This window comes from Zea mays, chromosome 5, assembly GCF_902167145.1.
Source record: "Zea mays cultivar B73 chromosome 5, Zm-B73-REFERENCE-NAM-5.0, whole genome shotgun sequence".
Taxonomy (NCBI): Eukaryota; Viridiplantae; Streptophyta; class Magnoliopsida; order Poales; family Poaceae; genus Zea; species Zea mays.
In genome coordinates this window covers 12,268,371-12,292,434 of record NC_050100.1, presented here as the reverse complement: position 1 = coordinate 12,292,434, position 24,064 = coordinate 12,268,371, and the positions used below count along the sequence as shown (strand labels likewise).

Genomic DNA, 24,064 nt, shown 5'->3' with positions numbered 1-24,064 from the left:
TCCACTTGCACGGCCACGCACTGGACGCGGTATCTCTTGCTAAGCAATCCACGAACAACATACGATTAGGCACGCATCATTCGACGCAGACAGCCGCTACTATATAATACAGGAAATTTCAGCGACACTGACAGCAACAAGCAAACAACCGACACTGAAAGGGCTGAAAGGTTCAGCAGGCGAAGCAATTGCGCGTCAGCACATAGCGGCCTAACAGCCTCCACGAGCGACCTCACCGGTGGCAGCCGTTTTCTGGGGGAGCCCCCCAAAACAAAAGGCTGCAGCTCAGAACGGCAAAGAGAGATGGGTACAGGTAAGCAATGGCACATGGCACAAAAAAAAGAGTTTTTATTGGCAAAGCGTTTGAATAAATAATTTGAGAAACCATTTTATACATGGTGGGGATCGCGGACACCCGTAAACCACTTTGGAAGACATTATTTGCTTTAAGTCTATGATGAGTCGATGACATATTCACATCCCCAAAGATTTGGTTCATATTGCAACATGGTGTTACGAAATGGCAATATTTGATTGACCATAGTTACAGGGTATATGAGAAATAAGTATGCCAAAGAGCGTTGGCACAGGAGGACAGGTTGTGCTTTGATACATCGGATGAGCAATAAGAAAAATTATCTTTTGTTGATGCCACAAGGTTCTTCTAAGTGAACATTGTTTTATTGCTGTTAAGCCAAAGCGCTGTTAGAGTATTTGCATAGGAGTTAGAAAAATTACATCCTACAAGAATGTGGCATAAGGAAAACTAACTTTTGTCTTTAGCAGCTTCAGCTGCTTCTTCATTCATTGCTTGTTTACTTGAAACACTAGATTTCGCTAGTATCTCCCCTTGCTCTTGGATGGTTGTATACATGGTTTGAGTATCCAACAAAAAACGATCACCACCATGCCTAGCAATAAATGAAACTGAAATGGGACACTTATCATGTGTACCCAAAGGAATAGAAACCTGAAATGGTCATCAAACAGCTGAGCATTAGTACAGATCTAAAGAGTGCTTACTGAAAATTTTAAGCACACACGCTATACACCTGAAGCTAGGAACGACAGTGAAACTCATCATCTCTATCCACCAGATCCATATATGCTGGATCAACAGTGCTTAACTACAAACTTCAGACATTCTACAAGCTATTATGCTTGTCATAGGACATGCATTTCGTGAGTTTATGTCCATGATAGTAGTTGCTATATTTATTACTTGTTAGAATTTAGGACTAATGTTCAGTGTCCTGTTCAAAATGCCAATTGGAGACGAATGATTCCAAGCTTGCAACCTCATAAAGAAAAAGACGTTCAGCAGATCATTGGAAGAGAAGGAAAAAAACAGGCCCATATAGTTTATGTGCTAGTAAACCCAAATTATCAGTGAAAGATGGTCTACCGAAATACTGTACCTGGCAACATCCTGACATGCTAGCTAAAGATAAAAGACGTAGTGTCTGAGAATTGTAGATTTCAGATGAGAGTTGCTTAGCGTTAAGCTTTGGGGGGCACCCCAAAGCAGTTGGAATCACCAGAATCCCATCATCCTGTGGATTAGCGTATTATCAGAAAAATAAGGCATTAGTACTACACTATTAAAAACTAACCAAGATGACAACAGCAAGTTCAGTGGTACCACTTTTTTATATATACAGAAAAACAGTGGATCATAAAACGCAGACAGTATTGACAGAAGTTCATAAGAAAGAAAAAACAATCCATTACAAAAATCAAGCAGGGAAAAACTACAAAGGATTCTTTTTCCACAAAATGTAAACTCAGTTGTTGCACACAATGGAAGACATTACAGTATTACACTTACCTGAAACATCACACTAAGAAAATTACACCAAAAGTACTTTCTACAATGTTCGTTCAAGTGGTTAATTGTACGTCCTTAATCCTTATTAGTAAGAAAAAACCATGGAATGCATCAAATTCAACTGTGAATGGATGATAACAAAACAGAACTGTTCTCAAAACAAAACAAAAAAAAAGTAGAATTTGGTGACACATATAACATGTTTGGTTCGACGAACGATAATACTGATGCAAAAATGGCATTACAGGGTGATAGGAACCATAATGGGTGATTGCAGCCATTGTTTGGTTCGGTGAGGTAATGGTATGCCATGCCATTTTGGAAAAAGAAGTCGGAGACGACGAGGAGAGCGTGCTTGGCTGACAACTTGCAGGGGAAAGTGGGGCAGCAGAACTGCTCAAGCACAAGCATCATAATCTGATAACAGTCTGCAAACAGGGGAATAAAAAATGAACAGTCCGGTAATCAATTACATGGTAACACATTACCAACTACATGCAACCAAACAAAAGTAACGGTATCACTTCCCCTTCATGATCTGACTGCGGTAGAAAATGGCAAACCAAACACTCTGACAGCGTTTCTGATAAACAATAGTTCATTTTACAATCAATGTCCCAGTACCTTAAGAAGTTCACTTAGCGCAGAGCGTGCTTCTTTCCTCACATCTTGGCAGTCATCAATATCTGAATCACCATCCTCAGACAAATCACTGACTATGCGAGCATCCACAGCAGGCTTAACTGAGTTTATCCACTCCATATGCTGATCTTTGAATTCCCGCCTGGATCCCATTTTGAATTAATATTATTACACCAAATGATGCCAAATTGCTAAAGGATGACAAATACAAAGGGCTAACCTTTACAACACTAAACTGGCAAGTTAAATCACAAACAAGTAATAATAGATAGTGCATAACAAATTAACAATAGATGTTGTGGGTGCATGGACAAAATTTGTTATCATGTTGGAGACCTAAAGCATTTGCAATCATACACCACCGAATTTGCAACTGCAATCTGCAGGTAAAAAGTCTTAACCTACAGCCCCTTCGGAAGAAGGGGAATGCTCTATGACCTTTTCTATTTTAATTAACATTTCAACTAACACTTGATGGAATAAGTCTTGAGCATCTAGAGGACAGCCTGCTTTTGACTGTCCTCTGTAGTCCTTTAGCATCTAGAGGACAGCTTGACTGTCCTCTGTAGTCTCTTTAGCATCTAGAGGACAGCAGTCACTTTTTGACTGTCCTCTGTAGTCGCTTTAGCATCTAGAGGACAACAGTCGCTTTTGACTGTCCTCTGTAGTCACTTTAGCATCTAGAGGACAATCCTGTTGTGTAGTGTGTGTGAGAAGGTGTGGTAGTGCAGCCCCTAGGGCTATAAATATGTGTCCCCAACCCCTCTAAGGGTATGACATTGTGTAGTGTTTGAGGAAATAAACAGAAAAATTGCCCCAACTCATAGTGTCATCCTCTTGATGAGAGTTAGAGTCCCTCTACTTACAATTGGTATCGGAGCCAAACTATCCTGCAGCCTAAACATCTCGTGCGCATCTCCTTCCCGCGCCTCTCCCCACACTCAGTCGGCAGCAAGAGCTCCAACTGTTCCTTCCTCTCCTGCTCAGGCGAGCAACCTTTCGTCTGAGACAGCCTCTTCCACACGCAGCGACCCCTCACTAGCCCACCATGTCCCTACGCTCGGTCACTTCGAGTGCGCAGCGCCAGCAGGAAGCCGAGGTCGCCGCGGCACAAGAACGAGAGCGGGCAGCACGGCTAGCGGCAGCGGAACTGGCAGCAGCGAGAGCGGAAGTAGAAGCAGCGGAGGCGGCGGATGCTGCACGTGCGGCGGCAGCAGAGCTCGAGGTTCTGCGCGGCAGTAGAGCTGGCAGCTCTGCTTCTGTCGACGACAACACCGACGAAGAGCTCAGGCTGGCGAGGGAAGCAGCGCGAGAGCAGGCGGCACAGTGGGCAGCCGTGCACCCCCATGGGGGTGCGCGTGGCGGCAGCCCAGATAGGCGCTGATGCGCTAACGGCGCTCCGGGCGAGGGCGCACGCGGCGGCAGCCCAGACGGGCGTAGACGCGCCGGCGGTGCTCCCGGCGGCGGCGACCGGGTCGACGGAGATCGCGGCCTCTACAGGCGGAGCGACTCTCCCTCCCCGGATCGGTACCATGGTCGCCGCATGGCCCAGGCCATTGTCAGGGACATCGGTCCCGGCGGTGGGTGGCCTACCCTCACCAAGACCAACTACGTCGAGTGGGCCGCGGTGATGAGGGTACGGCTCCAGGTTCGCCAAATGTGGGAAGCAGTTCGGTACGGGGACGTCGACTACCACGAGGATCGGCGGGCGCTGGATGCCCTCATTGCTGCAGTCCCGTCCGATATGCAGTTTTCGCTTTCCCAGAAGCGGACTGTCAAGGAGGCCTGGGACGCCATTGCTGCGACCCGCATCGGTAGCGACCGTGCCCGCAAGACCACACTGCAGGCACTTCGCAAGGAGTGGGAGAACCTGGCCTTCAAGCCAGGTGAGGATGTTGATGACTTTGCTCTCCGCCTCAACACTCTGTTGCAGAAGATGGTGCAGTTCGGCGACGACACCTACGCCGAGGAGAGAGCTGTTGAGAAGCTTTTCCGTTGCATCCCCGAGAAGTACAAGCAGATCGCTCGCTCGATCGAGTCTCTGCTAGACCTCTCCACGATGACGATCGAAGAGGCGATAGGTCGTCTCAAGGTGGTCGACGGCGACGAACCACAGGCTCCCTCTGGCCCTATCACTATTGGCGGGAAGCTACATCTCACTCGGGAGCAGTGGGAGGCCTGCCAGGGTGACCAGAAGAAGGGGGAGTCCTCCTCGACACGAGGCCGCAAGCGCGGCAAGCCGCGCAAGGCGCGTGGAGGCGCCCAGGCCGGGGCGCGAGGACATGCTGAGGGTGGTGCCCGTGGAGGTGCCCAAGGCGACGCCGTCGGCAACAAGAAGCTGGCACGAGACGACGGCTGTCACAACTGCGGCAAGCTTGGCCACTGGGCCAGGGATTGTCGACAGCCACGACGTGGCCAGGCCAACGTCGCACAGGCGGAGGCGGAGGAGGAGGCTCTGCTCCTAGCACATGCAAGCATCGAGCCATCTTCAGCGGCACCGACCGCAGCGACACTCCTCCACCTTGATGAGTCGAAAGCACGCGCTTTCCTCGGAGACAGCTCCAACAAGGACATGATCGAAGGATGGTGCCTCGACACCGGCGCCACTCATCACATGACCGGCCGACGGGAGTTCTTCACCGAGCTTGACTCTAGCGTCCGAGGCTCCGTCAAGTTTGGGGACGCCTCCGGCGTAGAGATCAAGGGTGCCGGCTCAGTCGTCTTCACCGCTGCGTCTGGTGAGCACAGGCTGCTCATCGGAGTCTACTACATCCCCGCGTTGAGGAACTCTATCATCAGCTTGGGACAACTGGATGAGAACGTTTCGCGCGTGGAGGTCGAGCACGGTGTCATGAGGATCTGGGATCCCTCTCGTCGCCTTCTTGCCAAGGTACGCAGGAGTGCAAATCGGCTTTACATCCTCAATGTGAAGGTGGCACAACCTTGCTGCCTTGCTGCTCGTCGAAACGACGGGGCATGGTAGTGGCACGAGCGCTTCGGGCACCTTAACTTCGAGGCCCTAAAGCGACTCAGTGCCAAGGAGATGGTACGAGGCCTGCCGTGCCTTGACCATGTGGAGCAATTCTGCGATGTCTGCGTGTTGACAAAGCAGAGACGGCTCCCCTTTCCCCAGCAGTCGAGCTTTCGAGCCAAGGAGAGGCTCGAGCTCGTGCATGGGGACTTGTGTGGCCCGGTGACACCAGCCACACCAGGAGGACGACGCTACTTCTTGCTGCTCGTCGACGATCTCTCCCGCTACATGTGGGTGATGATCCTCGACAGCAAGGGAGAGGCTGCAAACGCCATCAGGCGTGTGCAGGTCGCTGCGGAGGCGGAGTCCGGCCGCAAGCTGCGCGTGCTGCACACCGACAACGGCGGCGAATTCACGGCGGCTGAGTTCGCGTCGAACTGCGCGGATGAGGGCGTTCAGCGCCACTACTCCGCGCCGTACAGCCCGCAGCAGAACGGCGTCGTCGAGCGGCGCAACCAGACGGTTGTGGGGATGGCTCGGGCTCTCCTCAAGCAGAGAGGAATGTCAGCTGTCTTCTGGGGAGAGGCGATGGTGACAGCGGTCTACATCCTCAATCGCTCGCCCACCAAGGCACTCAACGGGATGACACCGTACGAGGCTTGGCATGGGCGCAAGCCGGCGGTCTCTCACCTACGGGTCTTCGGTTGCCTCGCGTTCACCAAGGAGCTTGGCCACATCGGCAAGCTCGACGACAGGAGCACCCCGGGGGTGTTCATTGGCTACGCGGAGGGTTCGAAGGCCTACCGCATCCTTGACCCAGGAACACAGCGTGTGCGCACGGCGCGCGACGTCGTGTTCGACGAAGGGCGAGGATGGGCGTGGGACAAGGCGGTGGACGACGACACGACTCCGACGTACGACGACTTCACCATCAAGTACGTCCACTTTGAGGGAGCTGGGGGAGTAGGCAATTCTTCTCCGAGCAGGTCTACCCCAGCCCCAAAGTCTCCACCTACTCCAGCGCCACGCTCTCCAGCTCCGGCTACAACGAGCTCTTCATCACCACGCACTCCAGCCACGACTCCGGCTACAGCGAGCTCTTCGCCACCACGTACTCCAGCACCGACGGTACCCTCTCCGGGAACGTCCTCTCCGACACCAGCTCGTGTCGAGCACGACCCAGTGGAGCTCGTGACCCCGCTCTCCCGCGACGAGGAGCGCGTCGACGCGTGCTACGACGGCGAGCCGTTGCGGTATCGAAGGGTGGAGGGCCTTCTCATCAACCCGTCGGTGTCGGGCCCTGCGTCTCGCATTCTGGCAGGAGAGTTGCATCTTGCATGCGACGATGGTGAGCCTCGGTCTTTCGCGGAGGCCGAGAAACATGCGGCTTGGCGTGCCGCGATGCAGTCGGAGATGGACGCGGTTGAGACGAACCGCACTTGGGAGCTCGCTGATCTTCCTCATGGTCATCGCGCGATCACCCTTAAGTGGGTGTTCAAACTAAAGAGGGATGAAGTCGGCGCCATTGTCAAGCATAAGGCTCGCTTGGTGGCACGCGGTTTCTTGCTGCAGGAGGGGATCGACTTCGACGATGCCTTCGCCCCTGTAGCACGGATGGAATCCGTGCGACTCCTCCTCGCGCTGGCAGCCCTGGAGGGCTGGCATGTTCATCACATGGATGTCAAGTCGGCGTTTCTTAACGGCGACTTAAAGGAGGAGGTCTATGTACACCAGTCGTCAGGCTTTGCGATCCCTGGCAAGGAGGGCAAGGTGTTGCACCTGCGCAAGGCCCTCTACGGCTTACGACAGGCACCAAGGGCGTGGAATGCCAAGCTGGATTCCACGCTCAAGAGGATGGGCTTCATGCCAAGCCCGCACGAGGCAGCCATCTATCGGCGGGGCAATGGAGAAAATGCCCTGCTGGTGGGTGTTTACGTCGACGACTTGGTGATCACCGGCGCCAAGGATGCAGAGGTGGCAGCGTTCAAGGAAGAGATGAAGGCCACCTTCCAAATGAGTGACCTGGGGCATCTCTCCTTCTACCTGGGGATTGAGGTGCACCAGGGAGACTCCGGGATCACACTTCGCCAGACCGCCTATGCCAGGCATATTGTTGAGCTGGCTGGGCTCACCGACTGCAACCCAGCTCTCACTCCGATGGAGGAGAGGCTGAAGCTGAGTCGCGACAGCACGACGGAGGAGGTGGATGCTACTCAGTACCAGCGTCTTGTGGGGAGCCTTCGCTACCTCGTCCACACACGGCCTGACTTGGCATACTCCGTCGGCTATGTTAGTCGGTTCTTGCAGCGACCGACGACGGAGCATGAGCAGGCTGTGAAGAGGATCATCCGCTATGTTGCGGGGACTCTCGACCACGGTCTCTACTACCTGAGGTGCCCTGGGGAGGCACATCTTGTCGGGTACAGCAACAGCGACCACGCCGGCGACATCGACACTAGCAAGAGCACAAGCGGGATCCTCTTCTTCCTCGGCAAGTGCCTCATTAGCTGGCAGTCGGTCAAGCAGCAGGTGGTGGCCATGTCCAGCTGCGAGGCCGAGTACATAGCGGCGTCCACTGCTTCGACTCAGGCGCTCTGGCTGGCTCGACTGCTCGATGATCTCCTCGGGAGAGACACTGGAGCGGTGGAACTCAGGGTGGACAGTCAGTCCGCTCTGGCATTGGCCAAGAACCCCGTGTTCCATGAACGGAGCAAGCACATTCGGCTGAGATACCACTTCATCCGAGACTGCCTGGCAGAAGGGAGCATCAAGGCGCGCTACATCAACACCAAGGATCAGCTTGCAGACCTGCTCACCAAGCCCCTTGGGAAGATCAAGTTTGTTGAGCTTTGCTCCAGGTCCGGGATGGCCCAACTTTCTCACAAGACGACGCCCAAGACTTAGGGGGAGAATGATGGAATAAGTCTTGAGCATCTAGAGGACAGCCTGCTTTTGACTGTCCTCTGTAGTCCTTTAGCATCTAGAGGACAGCTTGACTGTCCTCTGTAGTCTCTTTAGCATCTAGAGGACAGCAGTCACTTTTTGACTGTCCTCTGTAGTCGCTTTAGCATCTAGAGGACAACAGTCGCTTTTGACTGTCCTCTGTAGTCTCTTTAGCATCTAGAGGACAATCCTGTTGTGTAGTGTGTGTGAGAAGGTGTGGTAGTGCAGCCCCTAGGGCTATAAATATGTGTCCCCAACCCCTCTAAGGGTATGGCATTGTGTAGTGTTTGAGGAAATAAACAGAAAAATTGCCCCAACTCATAGTGTCATCCTCTTGATGAGAGTTAGAGTCCCTCTACTTACAACACTTAATTATTTGGATACTAAAACAATCGTTCAAAACAGGCCCTGGGAACTGTGTCAAAAACCTATGAGCAGCTTTCAACTAAAGTTACTAGAGTGCTGGAAATCATTGATTGAATAGTACAAACAATATTTCACATCCAACCAACGGTCCTTATATCTTTAACAAGCGAAAGGGCCTCTAGCTGAGTTGGTTAAGAGGTCTGAGTAGCACTCCTCGGGTCCTAGGTTCGACTTCCCGTGGGAGCGAATTTCGGGCTGTGGCTAAAAAAATCCCCTCGTTTGTCCAACGCCAAAGCACGTGTCTAAGGCCCGGTACCGGTCATTCTCACATAGGCCACTGTGTCGTTGTGTACGGGTGGGGCAGAGGTTCGGGGGTTTTCGACCTGTGTGAGAAGGTCTTCTTAATACAATGTCCGAGGGTTATCTTACCCCCACAGGTCGAGTTTTTTTATATATCTTTAACAGAAACAGTATGACTGTTAGGAAGACACATACTTGTGAAGTGATCTCATGGCATTACAAAGTGCTAGCAGAGGGAACTTTGAATCACCATTCTTATGCCCATTTGAATAGTTACTCAGGCCAGATATTCTTGAACTCAAATAATTTTCGAGATTCACATGACGTACTTGTCCTAATCAAATAAACAAGAAATCATTCAAAATTAAAAGTTAACTACCAGAAAAGAATCCAGAAAGTTTTGAAATAATGAAGGAAATCAGAACGAGTAAACACATACTTCCAAAGAGCTTCTCCACAGATTTTTTCACCACCTGAGTAAGTCTCCTAGCAGGTATCTTCGAAAGTTCAAAGCAATCATCTGCTATGTAAATAATTCTAGGTTGGCGAATACCAGCATAAGGAAGCCTAAGAAGAAGATGCCCAACACGATGCAACACACTTGGATCCCTTGCAAACCAACCTATAATAGAAGAAATAAAATATTGGGCCATGCCGAGTTCAATTAAATTCAGAGCACGGTTATGAAACAGGTTACACCACTCATGACATAAACTCCACACTAAGTAGAAATACTTCCAGCAAATACCTGTAGTGTCCAGGCTAGGCGCAACAGGAATGACACCACTGCTGGAAACCACAGCATGCGAAGGCCTGAATGCCAAGACACCACAATAAGCACATGGTATCCTTACACCTCCAATCGAGTCAATACCTGTCAAACCACATTTTCTTAGCATCAATCAAATGAAAATAACAATATTATTCTTGGTCTCCTGTAATTAATATATATTTTTTCCAGTTAACACACTGTCCCTCCGTATATTATGTGTACATTTTTCATAAACTTAAGAGATAATATATAAAAAAATTCAAAACTAGTATGCAAACACCTGTTTGAATAAATCCTAGCTGCTAACTATAGAAGGCAGAGGGCCCCTAGCGCCATTAGAAGAAGGTCTGCCCAGATTGCGGCATACCCCAGGTGATTGGGATGGCAATCATCAAGCACGATTATGCCGGGATTGGGTAACCATGTATAGCTGCGTATATTCTCTTTATATAGCAATAGCTAAACAACAGAGGCAAGCAAGTCGCTCTGCTTCACAAAATACCTCTCGTGTCTTTACCTGTGCTTGTGTGTGTGTGTCATCGTCGACTGGGACTCTGTCATTTGGTACCAGAGCCTGTTCTCCGCCGTCGCTATGTCGTCCCGACCACCATCCAAGGTGAAGCCAACGGACGACGTCGACAAGGAGCAGAAGGCCAAGCACTCGCGATCGCCGTCGCGACGCCGTGGCTGCTCACACAGCCGCCGCCGCTCCGGCTCACGCGTCGTCGAGCGTGTCATCGAGCGCCCGTCCGCGAACGTCGCGTGGCCGATGCCCACGCGAACGAATTACTCCGAGTGGGCGCTCGTAATGCAAGTCAACTATCAGACACTCCGTGTCTGGGACGTCGTCGAGCACGGGATTGACGACAACGACGATGAAGACGAGTACCAACAGGACCGTCAGGCCATGGCCGGCCTCCTGCGCTCGGTACCATCCGAGATGTGGGCAACACTCGGCCGCAAGGAGACCGTCAAGGAGGCATGGGACACAGTCAAGGTGCTCCGGATCGGTGACGATCGCGCGCGCGACGCCAGCGCGCAGCAACTGCGCCGCGAGTTCGGCACAATCGCCTTCAAGGAAGGCGAGACCGTCTCCGAGTTCGGCATCCGCATCTCGACGCTCGCTGCCAACCTCCGCACCCTCGGCGACAACATCACGGATGCCGAGGTAGTAAAAAAGCTTCTGCAGGTTGTCCCGGATCGGCTCTCGCAAGCCGCCGTCTCCCTCGAGATGTATAGCTGTGTATATTCTCTTTATATAGCAATAGCTAAACAACAGAGGCAAGCAAGTCGCTCTGCTTCACAAAATACCTCTCGTGTCTTTACCTGTGCTTGTGTGTGTGTGTCATCGTCGACTGGGACTCTGTCAACACCCATTACCATTTACCAACCAATATGGTATTTATCGACAGGTTAACACCAGTTTTTGGTTCCCTGGTAGGATCTTCATAATTTGTTTTACTTCTATATATCATATATTGCACAATCTGACTGAATAATTACCATTAGGAAAGACAGAGCATAAACCACGAAGTGACATCATCCCATTGCATATACAGCAAATCAAGTATTCAAAATGTGAATAGTATAATACCTGGTAATGAAGGGCCAAGAGGGAAATGGCTGTGATGCATGCACACATGGATAGTGACGGTTCTTTTTCTCGGACATGCAGAAGAGTTGTGTGTCATTACTCATTGTAGTGATGGTTCATGACCAGAAATTCTTAGACAATTTATTCCATCCTTTCAAAAATTCAACCAGTTACATGATTTTAAAGAGACTGTCAAACTGTGGAACAATTGGGAGCACATAAATACTATTGAAGAGTCATCCTTGAATAAAAGTTAACAGAGAAGATACTGAAGACCTTTTTGAGAATAAGTTTTTTAAGACCATCTTTGGGGAACTTAACGACTCTGCCTTCTATAGAGGTTCTGTTGGCCAGGCTGCTGCTGTCGTGCATGGCACCAAGGCTTGTGTTGGCGTTGTTCTTGACGATGAAAATTGCCTCAAAGGATGCTCAGGTACGCCACCTGCTCCTCTACCTTCACCTTCATCTTGACCTGCAAGGGAGCAGAAGCAGCCGAGCACGACGTGGCCAGCAACCATGGCAACCAACTTCTCCTTGTCAGAGTGGCGGTGGCATTGATAGGGGACATGGATGCTACCGTTTGGTTCCTGCAGGATCTGGTCTCTGGTATCTAGGATCTTGTGTGAACAGCACCACTGTTTAAAAGGCGTCGCCTAGGCATCCAGGCGGCGGTTCAACGCCTTATCTCGCCATACCACTTTAAAAACCATGAACAGCACTTGGTTGGTGCTTGGAGAGATAAGGTGTGAGGAGAGCACATAAGTGGATAGAAACAAATGGGAATTGGTGAGGGATGAGGGATGACAAGCAGGGGAGCCTTGAAAAAACAGAGTGGTGGAGGTTTGGTGGTGGAAACCATGTCTTTAAATTAATTGGGGAAATGGGCATATGCAGAAGAAGTAACCAATGCGTCGACACACGATGAGGAGCATTTCCTCTGTTCAATTCGTGTTCCTTTGCGGCCTTCGTTTTGCTATCAGGAGAGTCATGCATAAAGCTGTCTGATGCGAGGCAATTTACTCTAGCATATCCACATTTGCAAGGCAAAACAAGCTCTGTCATTCATACTCCTTTGTTGATCCTTTTTGGCTCAGGCAAGCCATGCACGAATTTGTCTAGTGTGAGGAAATTTACTGTCAATTGACAGAGCATATCCACTTTTACAACGTAGAGCAAGCTAAAGAAAACACAGAATCGTGTTATGATGCAATCGATAAGAGCAAAAGCATGCAAAACTTAGGCATGATGAGCATCAAATGCACCATGTCAAACGAATTTGTATCGCCCTAGCTCAGTGATACCAGCCAAAAATTCAACCACTCACAACATCATACGTGATATATATATAACACGCTAGCATTATCCAATCGATCGAATTACTAAGCATGACTCTAAAAGGCCTTCCACCGATCTAAATCCGAAGCTAAAGCATAGAATCAATCAAACACGAGTGTCGGGGGTCGCTAAAGCTTACGCGTCAGCGATGGCGAAGCAGAGTCCGGTGAGCGGGTGGGGCGCCTGCGGCGGCGGAGGCTGGGGCGGCGGGAGGAGCTCGAGGCGGGCGATGAAGGCGCCGTGGTCGGGGCGCGCAGGGCGCCTCAGTCGCCGCGCCGCCAGGAGGATGCCCGCGATGCCGAGGCCAAGCAGTACCCAGAGGTTAGCGGCGGACCCTGAGGACGCCATGGACGAGGAGAGCGGGCTGAGGCTCGGGCTCGTGTACTCCGCGCGGGCAAGGGTTTTAGCACGCCACCTGGGGTTTTGACTTTCGAGGCGGGCGTACGGGCGCAGAAGAGGACGACGATAGACGGCGAGAGCTGGAAGAGAAAGGCGAGGCGGCGTGAGAAGACGTCACGTGGCAGTTTGATGACGCACATTTAAAACTGTTTAAATTCTTATATCTTTAAATCAAAAAAGTTTATTTTAAATAACATTTGACATTGACTCGGTTTGTTAAGCTAGTTTCAAAAATGTGCCTCAAACAACGCATTAAACTATAGTACATGTGTGATGCGTATTGTGAGTGTAAAGCTTTATTCGCTATGATAGTGTGAAAAATACAAGAAGGCTAATGTGAGGGACATTCTTCCAGACGAGAAAGAAAAATAGTTCGCTCGTCCCATTATGGACCTCCTGCAGAGTTTACCTCTCAATCTCGCGTCGTTTGTAAGTGTTGCTTGAGTTGTAGCGACGAGGTAATACTGAAGTTATGTATTGTAGCAGTTGTTTTTAAGTTACGCTCCCGTAAGATTTGGCTACTAGGTGGTACTAAAATTGTGCTTCCATTTAGTAATAAGAACATGGATGTTCTCATGTTCATGACCTGAATATAATCCAAACAGCCCACAAGAGAAGCGGTTCTGTCTTTGATTTTTTTTTGACGAGCTTTTCTGAGAATTTGGTTATAAAAACAATATGATTATGGAGAGAATCTAAGTAGCCTGAGAATTACATGCGGAGAGAGTCGAATGACAAGATTTAAGGATTAGATCAGATTAGGACCAGACCTTATTATATTCATTCTTTAACTAAAACTTATTTAAGACCCTATATTTCTGAAAAGGTATTTGGATCGTGATACTTTACCACCCCTAAGTGGATAGAGTGTCGGCCTAAGAGCATGTTTGGTTCGTGGCTAACTGTGTCATAGTTTGCCTAAGGTTAGTCGTCCGAATCGAATAACTAACCTTAGGCATAAAAGTTAGGCAAAATGTGGAAAGTTAGGCAGGAAATTTGAGAGTTGAAAATCTTGGGATTTAACGATAACCGGTAATTTTTCTCATTCCCGATTCGATCCGGGACCAGTTTCCGTATGTGTTTTTTTATTTTCATTTAAAATTTTGAAATTTTGATAAAAAAAATAAAAAAAACAGGAAAATCATTGTAAACGACTAGATTTTAGTATTATTTTAGATTTCCCTTTTTAAAAAGTCAATCATTATTGTTTTTTTAACAACAAATTTGGTCAAAAAAGGCTTCTTAGCAATTTGTCGCTGGATTTTGTTTTTTTATTTAAAAACATGTGTACCGGGATTTGGTGAGAAACAACGAAAAGCTGTTCCTTTTCTATGGAAAACCGCTCGAGAAACATCAGAAACCATTTTTCAAAATTTAAAATCACGAGCCGTTCAGGTTAGCGGTTTTTGGACGTTTTTCGGACGGTTTCCCGTTCCCGATGACTAGCGGTTTTTAGCGGGAAAACGGTTTGATAAACCCTGATGTAATGTAAGTGTGGTATCACACAGGTATTATTGTGTTCTAGTTACAACATGCTCTAATAAAAGAAAAGAAAAATAACGTGGCAGTGGCACTCACACATGCCACGCGGCGTGACAGCAATGGCAGATCCAGAGAGCATGAACGCTGAGAAACCAAAACCCTAGAATAAACTCGGAGCCCGTTGAACGCAACAAAAGACAAAGAGGGCATCGGCGGCCCGGCCCATCCCGTCGCACTGGCTCAGTGCACGCTGCGCTGGCTCAGCTGTAAGCTGTTGGTGCATGCACAGCAACAGCAGGGGGGCGCGGTGTCTCTTGTGTGCTGGCAACTGGCAGTCTGGCACGCCCGTGAGCTGCACAGCCAACAAGGCCCCGTCCGCTCACGGGATGAATACGACCAAACGCGCGCCCGCCCTGCCCCATCTTCACTCACCTCCCGCATTTCTGTCCACCTCCTGGCCTGGCCAGCCACTGCCGCAAGCCCGCACCGCAACTGCAGTTGAGTGAGACCAGTTCGCCGCCCCTAGATAATCTCGCCTCTCCAGGGACGGCAGGCCGTGCCGTGCCGTCACGACAGACCAGACCAGACCAGACCAGAGAGAGCTAGTGCGTGCCAGCGCGCGGTGGGAGAGAGAGACTTCGTTCTAGAGCTCCCGTGAGGACGATGGAGCGGGGCAGTTCCTGGCGGCTCACGGTGGTCGCCGGCACCCTTGTCTGCGCGTCCCTCTTCTCGCCGCCCGCCGCCGCGCTCAATGTCGGCGTCCAGTCCGCCGGCGACGACGCGGTACGTACGTACGCAGACTAAATTATGGTTGGAATAGCTTTCAGCCTTTCACCACGCTCATCCACACGCACACACACACACATATGCATATGCAGCACGTCGTTGCCCACTAATCTAGCTCCACTCCACTCCCCTGTACGCTAATTGCGCTCTTTGGTTCGCGCGCAGAGCAAGCAGCAGGCGTGCAGCCGCACGTGCGAGTCGGACCACTGCACGAGTACGTACAGTTAACCCGCCTCTTCCATGATCTTCTGCCGCTCTCACCGGCGTTAATTCTTTGCGACAGCGCCGCCGTTCCTGCGGTACGGCAAGTACTGCGGCATCATGTACAGCGGCTGCCCCGGCGAGCCGCCGTGCGACGCGCTGGACGCCTGCTGCATGCACCACGACAACTGCGTCCAGGCAAAGAGTACGTCTGCGTTGCTCCAGTCGTCGTCTTCAGTTCCTATAGCTCCAGTAGTGAATCTTCAGTTCCTATAGCTCCAGTAGTGAATCTTCAGTTCGACAGCACGCACGGACGTGGGCTGACGACGGCTGCTGCGCGCGTGTTGTGTACTACCATGTGCAGTGGACTACCTGAGCACGGCCTGCAACGAGGCGCTGCTGGACTGCCTGGCCAAGCTGCGGGAGGGCACGTCCACGTTCGAGGGGAACAGGTGCATGATCGACCAGGTCATCGACGTGATCTCGCTCGTCATAGAGGCCGCCGTCGTCGCCGGCAGGGTGCTGCACAAGCCCTAGCCGCACGCGCCGGGGCGCCGGGCGTGGTGGGCGCGCAGGGACATGTGTAGCACAGCAGCCTGCGCCCTGCGGTTGGTGGGTGGCACACATCTTTTTCGTGCTTGGGCAGGGTGGCGGCGTCCTGGACGGGGGCCCGGGCGGCGTCGGCTCACATGGCAGCTCGTGTCGTTGTGTGCCTACTAGCTGGCTAGCTCCCAGTCCCTCAGCCCGGCGGCCTAAACCGACGACAAGATATATGGAGATCACTCCTTAAAGAAAGCTTCTTTGGTTTTAAGCAACTCGTGTCCCTATCACACTGTATTACCGTACAAGTATAAAGAAAGTTTCCTCTTGCTGGTTTTGGTTTCTTGGAGAATCCGTATTCGACACACTACAGTCCACACAACTGTAGCTTACGCTGTTGCAAATGATGAATAATACAGAGCGTGTACTTCGATTAAGGATCTTGTACTTGTCTGTTTCTGGGACTGAGAGGGCAGCCGCGGCGCACCCACTGAAACGTTTGGCCTCGACACTCATTGCTGCCAAGTACGTCCTTCGGATGCTTCATGCATACAAATATTGAACTAGTAGCTCGTTGTGTCCGTCATACCCTCATAAGCTCAGCAGACAGCAGTCAGGAATGACCAAAACTGCAAAAGGTGAACGCCTAAGAACAGAACAGAGCAGCTGCACGCCTGCGCCGAAGAGCAGGGCAGCATTCCCTGATCAAATGGGGAGGAGTGAGCTTGTGTTGCTCCCTTCATTTAGCACCAACAAATGCGGCACAATAGTAATAACTGGAGATTTATTGGATGCGAAGAAAAAACATAAAATGCAAATGAGGGCACTACAGTGGCAAGAGTATCTACGGTGCCGTTTGGTTCACAGAATACAACGTAAATGGTAATGATTGACACTCAAGTGACATCGGCAATAAGTTTGAATATGTTGGTATCAGTTTTTAGTGTGGGATCTGATTATGGTTGGACCTAAACAAACATGATTTAACGTTATCAATTACCCATCACGTTACAATGTGAACCAAATAGCACCTACAACTTACGTGTTTACGGGCGAAACAGAAACAGCATGGCTCAGCTTGACTCCCCATTTTATTGTGTAAGGAAGCGATCCACAAATCACTTGCTGGGAATCTCTGTTGTTTTACTGCACTACTGATTATCTGGTTTTGCTAAGACACATACAGCGGTTCAGGGGCCGTTTTCCTCTGTATCCTGATAAAACAAAAGAAATTGTCAGAAAAACGAAGGGAATATAAAAACTAATGTCAACACTAAATGTGCATCAGTGGTGAAGCTCAAGCAGACTGGACGTAGGTGCAATTGCCTCGTGGGTGCATAAACTTATGCTATAAGGGGTGCATATATAGTAGAATTTTTAGTCATAACACTATTTTTTGTAATTTTTAGCCCCCTTATGTGCATCATTAGCGTGTGCATGAGGCGTACATGTTCAGCAATGCGTAGAAACTAGTCGCCTCGTTTCATAACCAAAGGTGAGTGTATCTATACTTCTGAAACATTAACCTTATCCTCCTACTTTACACGTTACAGATATTATCAACTGACCAAACAGCAACATTGTCAACTGAAACATCATATTATTGTAAGTGTGTAGGTCGCCACCTTAATAAGATACAGAATAAACCTAATAATCAAATGGGAAATTGATGCACAAAATGTGTTATATTGTTTGTCAATGTGGTTACCAAGCACTAACATGTTTTGGTTTAGTGAAAAGTGCAAACTACCACACGAACATACCAATGAGATAATTATTCAGTTGTCACAAGCTTGACTTCAGAAGGAAAACAGTGCTAGCCACACCCGATTCAATATTGAGGACAGAATTTAGAAGGATTTTTAAACTCAAATAACGCAGATAATCAATTATGCCAAGACCTTATAGACGTAATGGAAAACCAAAACAGAACAGTAAAAGAAGAATCCTTCAATAGTGCCACTATGAACTAACCAGTTGTCTTTGGACCATTCACATCCTTCAGTATCAATTACATGTAAGCTGAATGCATACCTTGACGCAGGAGAAAGATTCTCAAAACTGTACACAAAAAGCCATAGCACTATTAACTTGAAACAGTACACAAGCAGGAAGGATTATCAGTAATATAAAGGAGAATTCCACCTCTGATGTATAAGATCTCCATGTATAACCACCAAAGCACCAGATTTTACTTCCAGTGGCACAAATTCTTTCTGGTCATAGGCTGGGGAGGGGCAATCAAAATGTGTACCATTTTCATCTCTGATCATACGCCTCACCAAACCCTCTAATACAAAACACAAAAGTTAAAAGAAAACTTAGACAGTCCTGCCTTTAAAGACGTTCATTGGCATAAATTATTTGTGTGAAAGGAATACTTTTATGTGAGCCTGGAATGGCCCACAGGCAACCATTGTTGATTGTTGCATCTTCAAGTGCAAGCCACAACCCTGTGCATGTTCAAGGTTCCGTGTAAAGGAATGTATTATCCTGGTGCGGCACCACCTCACCACCAATACCTGGTTGCTATCAAAAAGGAAAAACAATAAGAAACTAAGAAACAACATACAACGTCAGCAAAACGTAGAGTATAAACGATCTACCTTAAAGATGTACATGGATTGAATGACTGCGGGCCTCTTGTAGCCTAACGAGGAGAACAAGCTTGCAACACTCTCCGAGAAAGAAAACTTTTTGAATACGGGATCAAGTTCATGTAATGCTGCATATCAGGAAAGATGGCGAAGGTAAGGTCTGTTGTTCAGGACTTCAGGCCATGCTGAAGATCATTTTTTTCTGTAATGGCTTACATGATACATTCAGATTCAGAACATTGAAGATAATAGACACTGTAAGGCGGAAGCAACCAAACAGGGGAGATTTATCCAAAAATGATGGGAGTTATAACAAATTGAAGCTCGTAAATATTTAAGACAGCTAGAGCTAGATTACACAAACTACAGACATATATAACAAAGATAAGTCTATAGTGGTGCATTTAGAATACACATAACATAATTGGATTCAATGGAACGGATTTTGGTACTTTTAAGATTATTACCACCAGAAGAAACTTTGGGAATCACTTAAAAGTGGAATCTCTTTACAGGTTGTAGTTTATCATCTTTGGGTAGTGCCACAGAGGTATAACAACATACTGCTAGTACAATACTACAACAACAGAAGGTGAATATAATTTTCTAGTATTTAGTGAAACAGAGTGTTTCCCCCGCTATTTCCTATTTACTGGACAAATTAGAATATGCAACATAAGGGGGTTGGGGGCAGTGGGGCACGATATTGAAAAAAAAAATGATTGAGCCCGCCATATAAAATAAAACAAGGTGTAAATTCTTTCTAGCTGAATGTGACAGCACCGTGCCCATACTTACCGTGCCCGACTTTATTAATTGACAGTTCTTTTGGTTGTTTCAAGCATCCATCATCTCCATATGCCTTTTCTGTGATGAAAATAGTGTCAAAGGAACAAAAATATATGAGGCCCTCGAGCTGTCAAAATATCATCAACCAAAAAAAAGGGCGTACCCAGTGTCGTAGGCTTCCCGCGCTGTGCGGGGTCTGGGGAAGGGTATCTTTAAGCGTCAGGTCTTACCCGCATAATATGCAGAGGCTGGGGCTCGAACCCGGGACCTTCCGGTTACAGACGGTAGGCTCTACCGCTGCACCAGGCCCGCCCTTCTAAAATATCATCAACCAGTTGTGCAAAAAAAAAAGGATAGAAATTCTCGGCATCAAGTGAAAATTTGCAGAGGTATAGGTTCAGAAATACTAAAGTAAGTAGGTAGAGCGAAGTGGAGCTATTTTCACATAGTCCAAGGCAGTACCAAATCCTGGTTCGTAAAATAGATATATTTAATTGAATTTGTGATATATGCCTACCAGTCTGCCCTCAAAGAAGAATGAGATATTCTCTGCGCTCTTAAAGAAGTAATCATCCTTCAACTGCCGCTGCAATGGGAAACAACTTGCCAATTATGCTAAATCTGAGCATGCACAGTATGCTATTTATAAACTGCAGGAAACTACAGAAGTAACCAATTGAAACAAAAAAAATCGCGGCAATGTAAACCAAACATATGTGTAATTCAAACCAAGCAATGGATTTTTCAAAAGTATACAGATGTAGGTGCTTCGGCAACAGGTTGTGTATGCGAAGAAGGAAAGGAGCGTAACAAAGGCAGGGTTCGAGACTGGCCCAATCGGAGCGGATGGCCTACATGATCCTTGGTAGAGAAGACGCCGGAGTTGGCGCCATCGAACCCAGCGACAAGCTCGGCCATGCGGTCCCGCATGTTAGCTACCAGAGAGGAGGGAGAGAGAGAGAGTAGCTTGGGGAAGAAGAAGATAGGCAGAGGAACGGGAGTTCTTAGATAATTGAAATAATGTTCAATACATGCATAGTCCATACACCACAACTGGGAGACTTATTTAATACCGACCTCCGCCCGAGGCCCACCTGACAGACTGCCCACACGCCGGACTCACTCACGCGCCCACTCAGGACCACTGAACCGGACGTTGGCGCGCCGCTTCCGAACACCACGCACGGCCTTCTTTGTTTGATCAGGGTTCTGTGCTTGCTCAGGTGACGAGGTAGTAACATTCCCCGGCTCTTGATGACCTGCTTGACCCCAAGCAGGGGCGAATGGAAAACACTGTTGAAGTGCTTCACAATCTTCCCAAGTAGCGAGGTCGCGAGGTAAGCCGGACCATTCCACCAGCACTTGCTGAACCAAACGAGTACCCTTGGTGACACCTCTGGTTTGGAGAATCTGCACTGGTATGCTGAATTCAGGCAGAGAAGAAGGCAAGGTAGCCGATGTATCACCCTTAAAGCCTGCTGCCAACCGGAGTTGAGAGACATGGACAACAGGGTGTATTTTGCTGGTAGGTGGTAATGCCAGACGGTAAGCCACAGTGCCAATGCCGGCAGTCACTTGAAAAGGTCCAAAGAACTTGTAACTGAGTTTGTGATGTGCACGATGCATGACTGAGGCTTGCACATAAGGTTGTAGCTTCATGTATACCCAATCCCCAACTGCAAAGGAGTGCTCAGAGCGACGTTTATCTGCCTGACGCTGCATTCGAAGCTGAGCGCGGACCAAGTGCTGGTGGATCAAATCCTGCATCGTGGATCGCTCATGCAGCCATTCTGATAGTGGACTGGGAACAGCAGCGCCATGTGGAATACCAAAAGAATGCGGTTTGCGACCATAGAGTACTTCAAATGGTGAAGAGCCCAGGGACGAGTGGAAGCTTGTGTTGTACCAGAATTCAGCCGAGGGAAGCCACGCAGACCACTTTTTAGGACAGGCACTTACAAAGCAGCGTAGGAATGTTTCGAGGCACTGATTGACTCTTTCAGTTTGACCATCGGATTGGGGGTGATAAGATGAACTCATGCGAAGCTCAGCACCTGCTAACTTGAATAGGGACTGCCAAAACTGGCTAGTAAAAACTGGGTCACGATCTGATATAACAGCCATAGGAAACCCATGAAGACGGTACACCTGAGACAGGAATAACTGTGCGACAGAAGCAGCGGTGTAGGGATGGGATAATGGCAGGAAATGGGCAAACTTAGTAAACTTGTCGACCACCACCAGGATGCAATCAGCAGTGCCGGAGCGAGGGAGGCCTTCAACGAAGTCCAATGAAACTGTGTGCCAAGCTGTGTGTGGGACCGGCAAGGGTTGGAGCTTGCCCGGATAAGCAGACCTGTCCGGTTTCGCTTGCAAACAAATCTGGCACTGTTGCACAAATTCAAGGACTGATTGTCGCAGTTTGGCCCAAGCAAACATACTCTTAACTCGACAATATGTAACAGGTGCCCCAGAGTGACCACCAACAGGAGAGCAATGAAGGGCTGTCAGGATCCGAGTTTTAAGTTGGTCATCAGCGCCCACCCAGATGCGTCCTTTGTATTTCAGGAGTCCATCGACCAGAGTAAAATGAGGCACAGCACTAGGAGCTATGGCCAACTTGGACAGCAATGACTGAGCCGCAGTGTCTTGACTATAACTGCTCTGGACATCCAACAACCACTGGGGAACCACCACTGAAACAGCGTGACATTCAGGATCTATACGGCGAGATAGAGCATCAGCAACACGATTTTCAGTACCTGGGCGGTATTGGATCCGGTATTGTAATCCCAGCAGCTTGGTGAACACCTTATGCTGCCAAGGTGTATGAAGACGTTGTTCATTCAACTGCGTGAGGCTTTTATGGTCAGTCAGGATAACAAATTCATGGTGCTGTAAATAGGATCTCCATTGCTGGACAGCCAAGATAACAGCAAGGTATTCTTTTTCATAGGTGGACAATCCGCGTGATTTAGGGCCCAAGGCCTTACTAAGAAATGCGAGGGGATGACCTTTCTGCATGAGTACGGCGCCCACACCAACAGCACTAGCATCAGTTTCAATGAAAAAGGTGGCAGCAAAATCTGGCAACGCTAACACTGGCCAACTTTTTTGCATTTTAGCCCTTTTAGGGTTTCTTTTGCACAATTATGCCCTTTGTAGTTTCATTTCAAAAAATGGACCCTTACCTCGGCGCCGTCATCATTGGCGCCGAGGTAACACATAGTGGCGCCAACATAATTGACGCCAACTTTTCCTACGTGGCAGCCGATGTGGCAAGTCCTAGGGGGTCGGCGCCATAGATCTTGGCGCCGACCCCCCTGGATAGCACCGGACCCCACCGTCAAGGGGGGTCGGCGCCAAGATCTATGGCGCCGACCCCCTGGGACTTGCCACATCGGCTGCCGCGTAGGAAAAGTTGGCGCCAATGGTACTGGCGTCGATGTGTGTTACCTCGGCGCCAATGATGATGGCGCCGAGGTTGAGGTCCATTTTTTGAAATGAAACTGTAAAGGGCATAGTTGTGCAAAAAAAACTCAAAAAAGGCTAAAATCCAAAAAAGTTGGCAACACTGGTGACTGAGAAAGTGCAGTTTGCAATGTACGGAATGCGACAGCATGGTCACTGGTCCAAACAAATAGAGCCCCTTTTTTCAGGAGTGCTGTGAGCGGCTGGCAGATTACTCCAAAATGCCTGATAAATTTGCGATAATAACCTGCTATCCATCACGAGGTACCCTGGAACCAACAGACGCGATCACGAGTTAGGTTTCGGCTCGATGCGAGCAGCGACATTCGACTACTGTTGCCGGGATACCAGGAGCGTTAGGGCGAGGGAATAGGCTTGAGGGCGGACAATCGGTCGGCGCGCTCACCATTGGTCTCGAAGAAGATGAGCTGGTCGGCAGTGAGGGTACTGGCTGGCGGCATAGCAGCGGACGGAGGCGGAGGCGGAGGCGAAGGCAAGGGGAGAAGTGTTGACCAAAAGTCCAGAATGATGGAGTTGTACGAAAAAACCTCCACGACAAGATAGATTGAGACGTGAATTAGAGGGTGTTTAAATGCATTAAAGTTAAGGGAAATTTGGATCATACCATTAAAAGATCACCGCTTTGGATCCATACCATTATTATCTCACTTACATGTGGGTCCACACGAGTCAATGACATGTGGGGTCCATGGTATATATCTAAAGTTTGGATCTTTTAATGGTATAGATCCAATTGTTCCTAAAGTTAATATTAGGTGGATTAAAAATGATATTGAAATTAATTAACTAATAAATATTTAGTTAACCAAGAAACTAACTAAATGATTTGGCAAACTAAATTTTAGCTACTTAATATTAAATTAAATAACTCTCTAATAGATAACCTCTCGACAAGCTATCAGTCTCTCTAAATTCACTCTCTCCCTAGCCAAATGTTGGGGACTTATTCTTAAATACTATGAATTAAGAACAAGGCAACATAAAATATTAAATATTAATGCCCTTCGTCCACTAAAGCATTATCTCC

The 24,064-nt window shown here is 48.7% G+C and overlaps 2 protein-coding genes and 1 pseudogene across 2 annotated transcripts; 1 reads left to right on the top strand and 2 right to left on the bottom strand.

Annotated features, from left to right (window-relative positions):
- Positions 1-345: 345 nt before the first annotated feature.
- Positions 346-13,290, bottom strand: LOC109939630 (outer envelope protein 64, chloroplastic). Its single transcript, XM_035958869.1, has 9 exons — positions 13,197-13,290; positions 12,891-13,013; positions 9,799-9,924; positions 9,490-9,672; positions 9,246-9,384; positions 2,453-2,612; positions 1,419-1,553; positions 772-970; positions 346-686 (listed from the first exon to the last, which is right to left on the bottom strand). The coding sequence occupies exons 1-9, from the start codon at positions 13,288-13,290 to the stop codon at positions 514-516; spliced, it is 1,332 nt and encodes a 443-aa protein (XP_035814762.1). The 3' UTR covers positions 346-513.
- A 1,953-nt stretch (positions 13,291-15,243) lies between these two features.
- Positions 15,244-16,491, top strand: LOC100191566 (Phospholipase A2-alpha). Its single transcript, NM_001136996.1, has 4 exons — positions 15,244-15,415; positions 15,584-15,632; positions 15,702-15,824; positions 15,984-16,491. Exons 1-4 carry the CDS (start codon positions 15,296-15,298, stop codon positions 16,154-16,156), a joined length of 465 nt encoding a protein of 154 aa, NP_001130468.1. The 5' UTR covers positions 15,244-15,295; the 3' UTR covers positions 16,157-16,491.
- On the bottom strand, positions 16,469-23,477 carry LOC103643009 (phytanoyl-CoA dioxygenase 1-like; annotated as a pseudogene).
- Between the last annotated feature and the right edge of the window lie 587 nt (positions 23,478-24,064).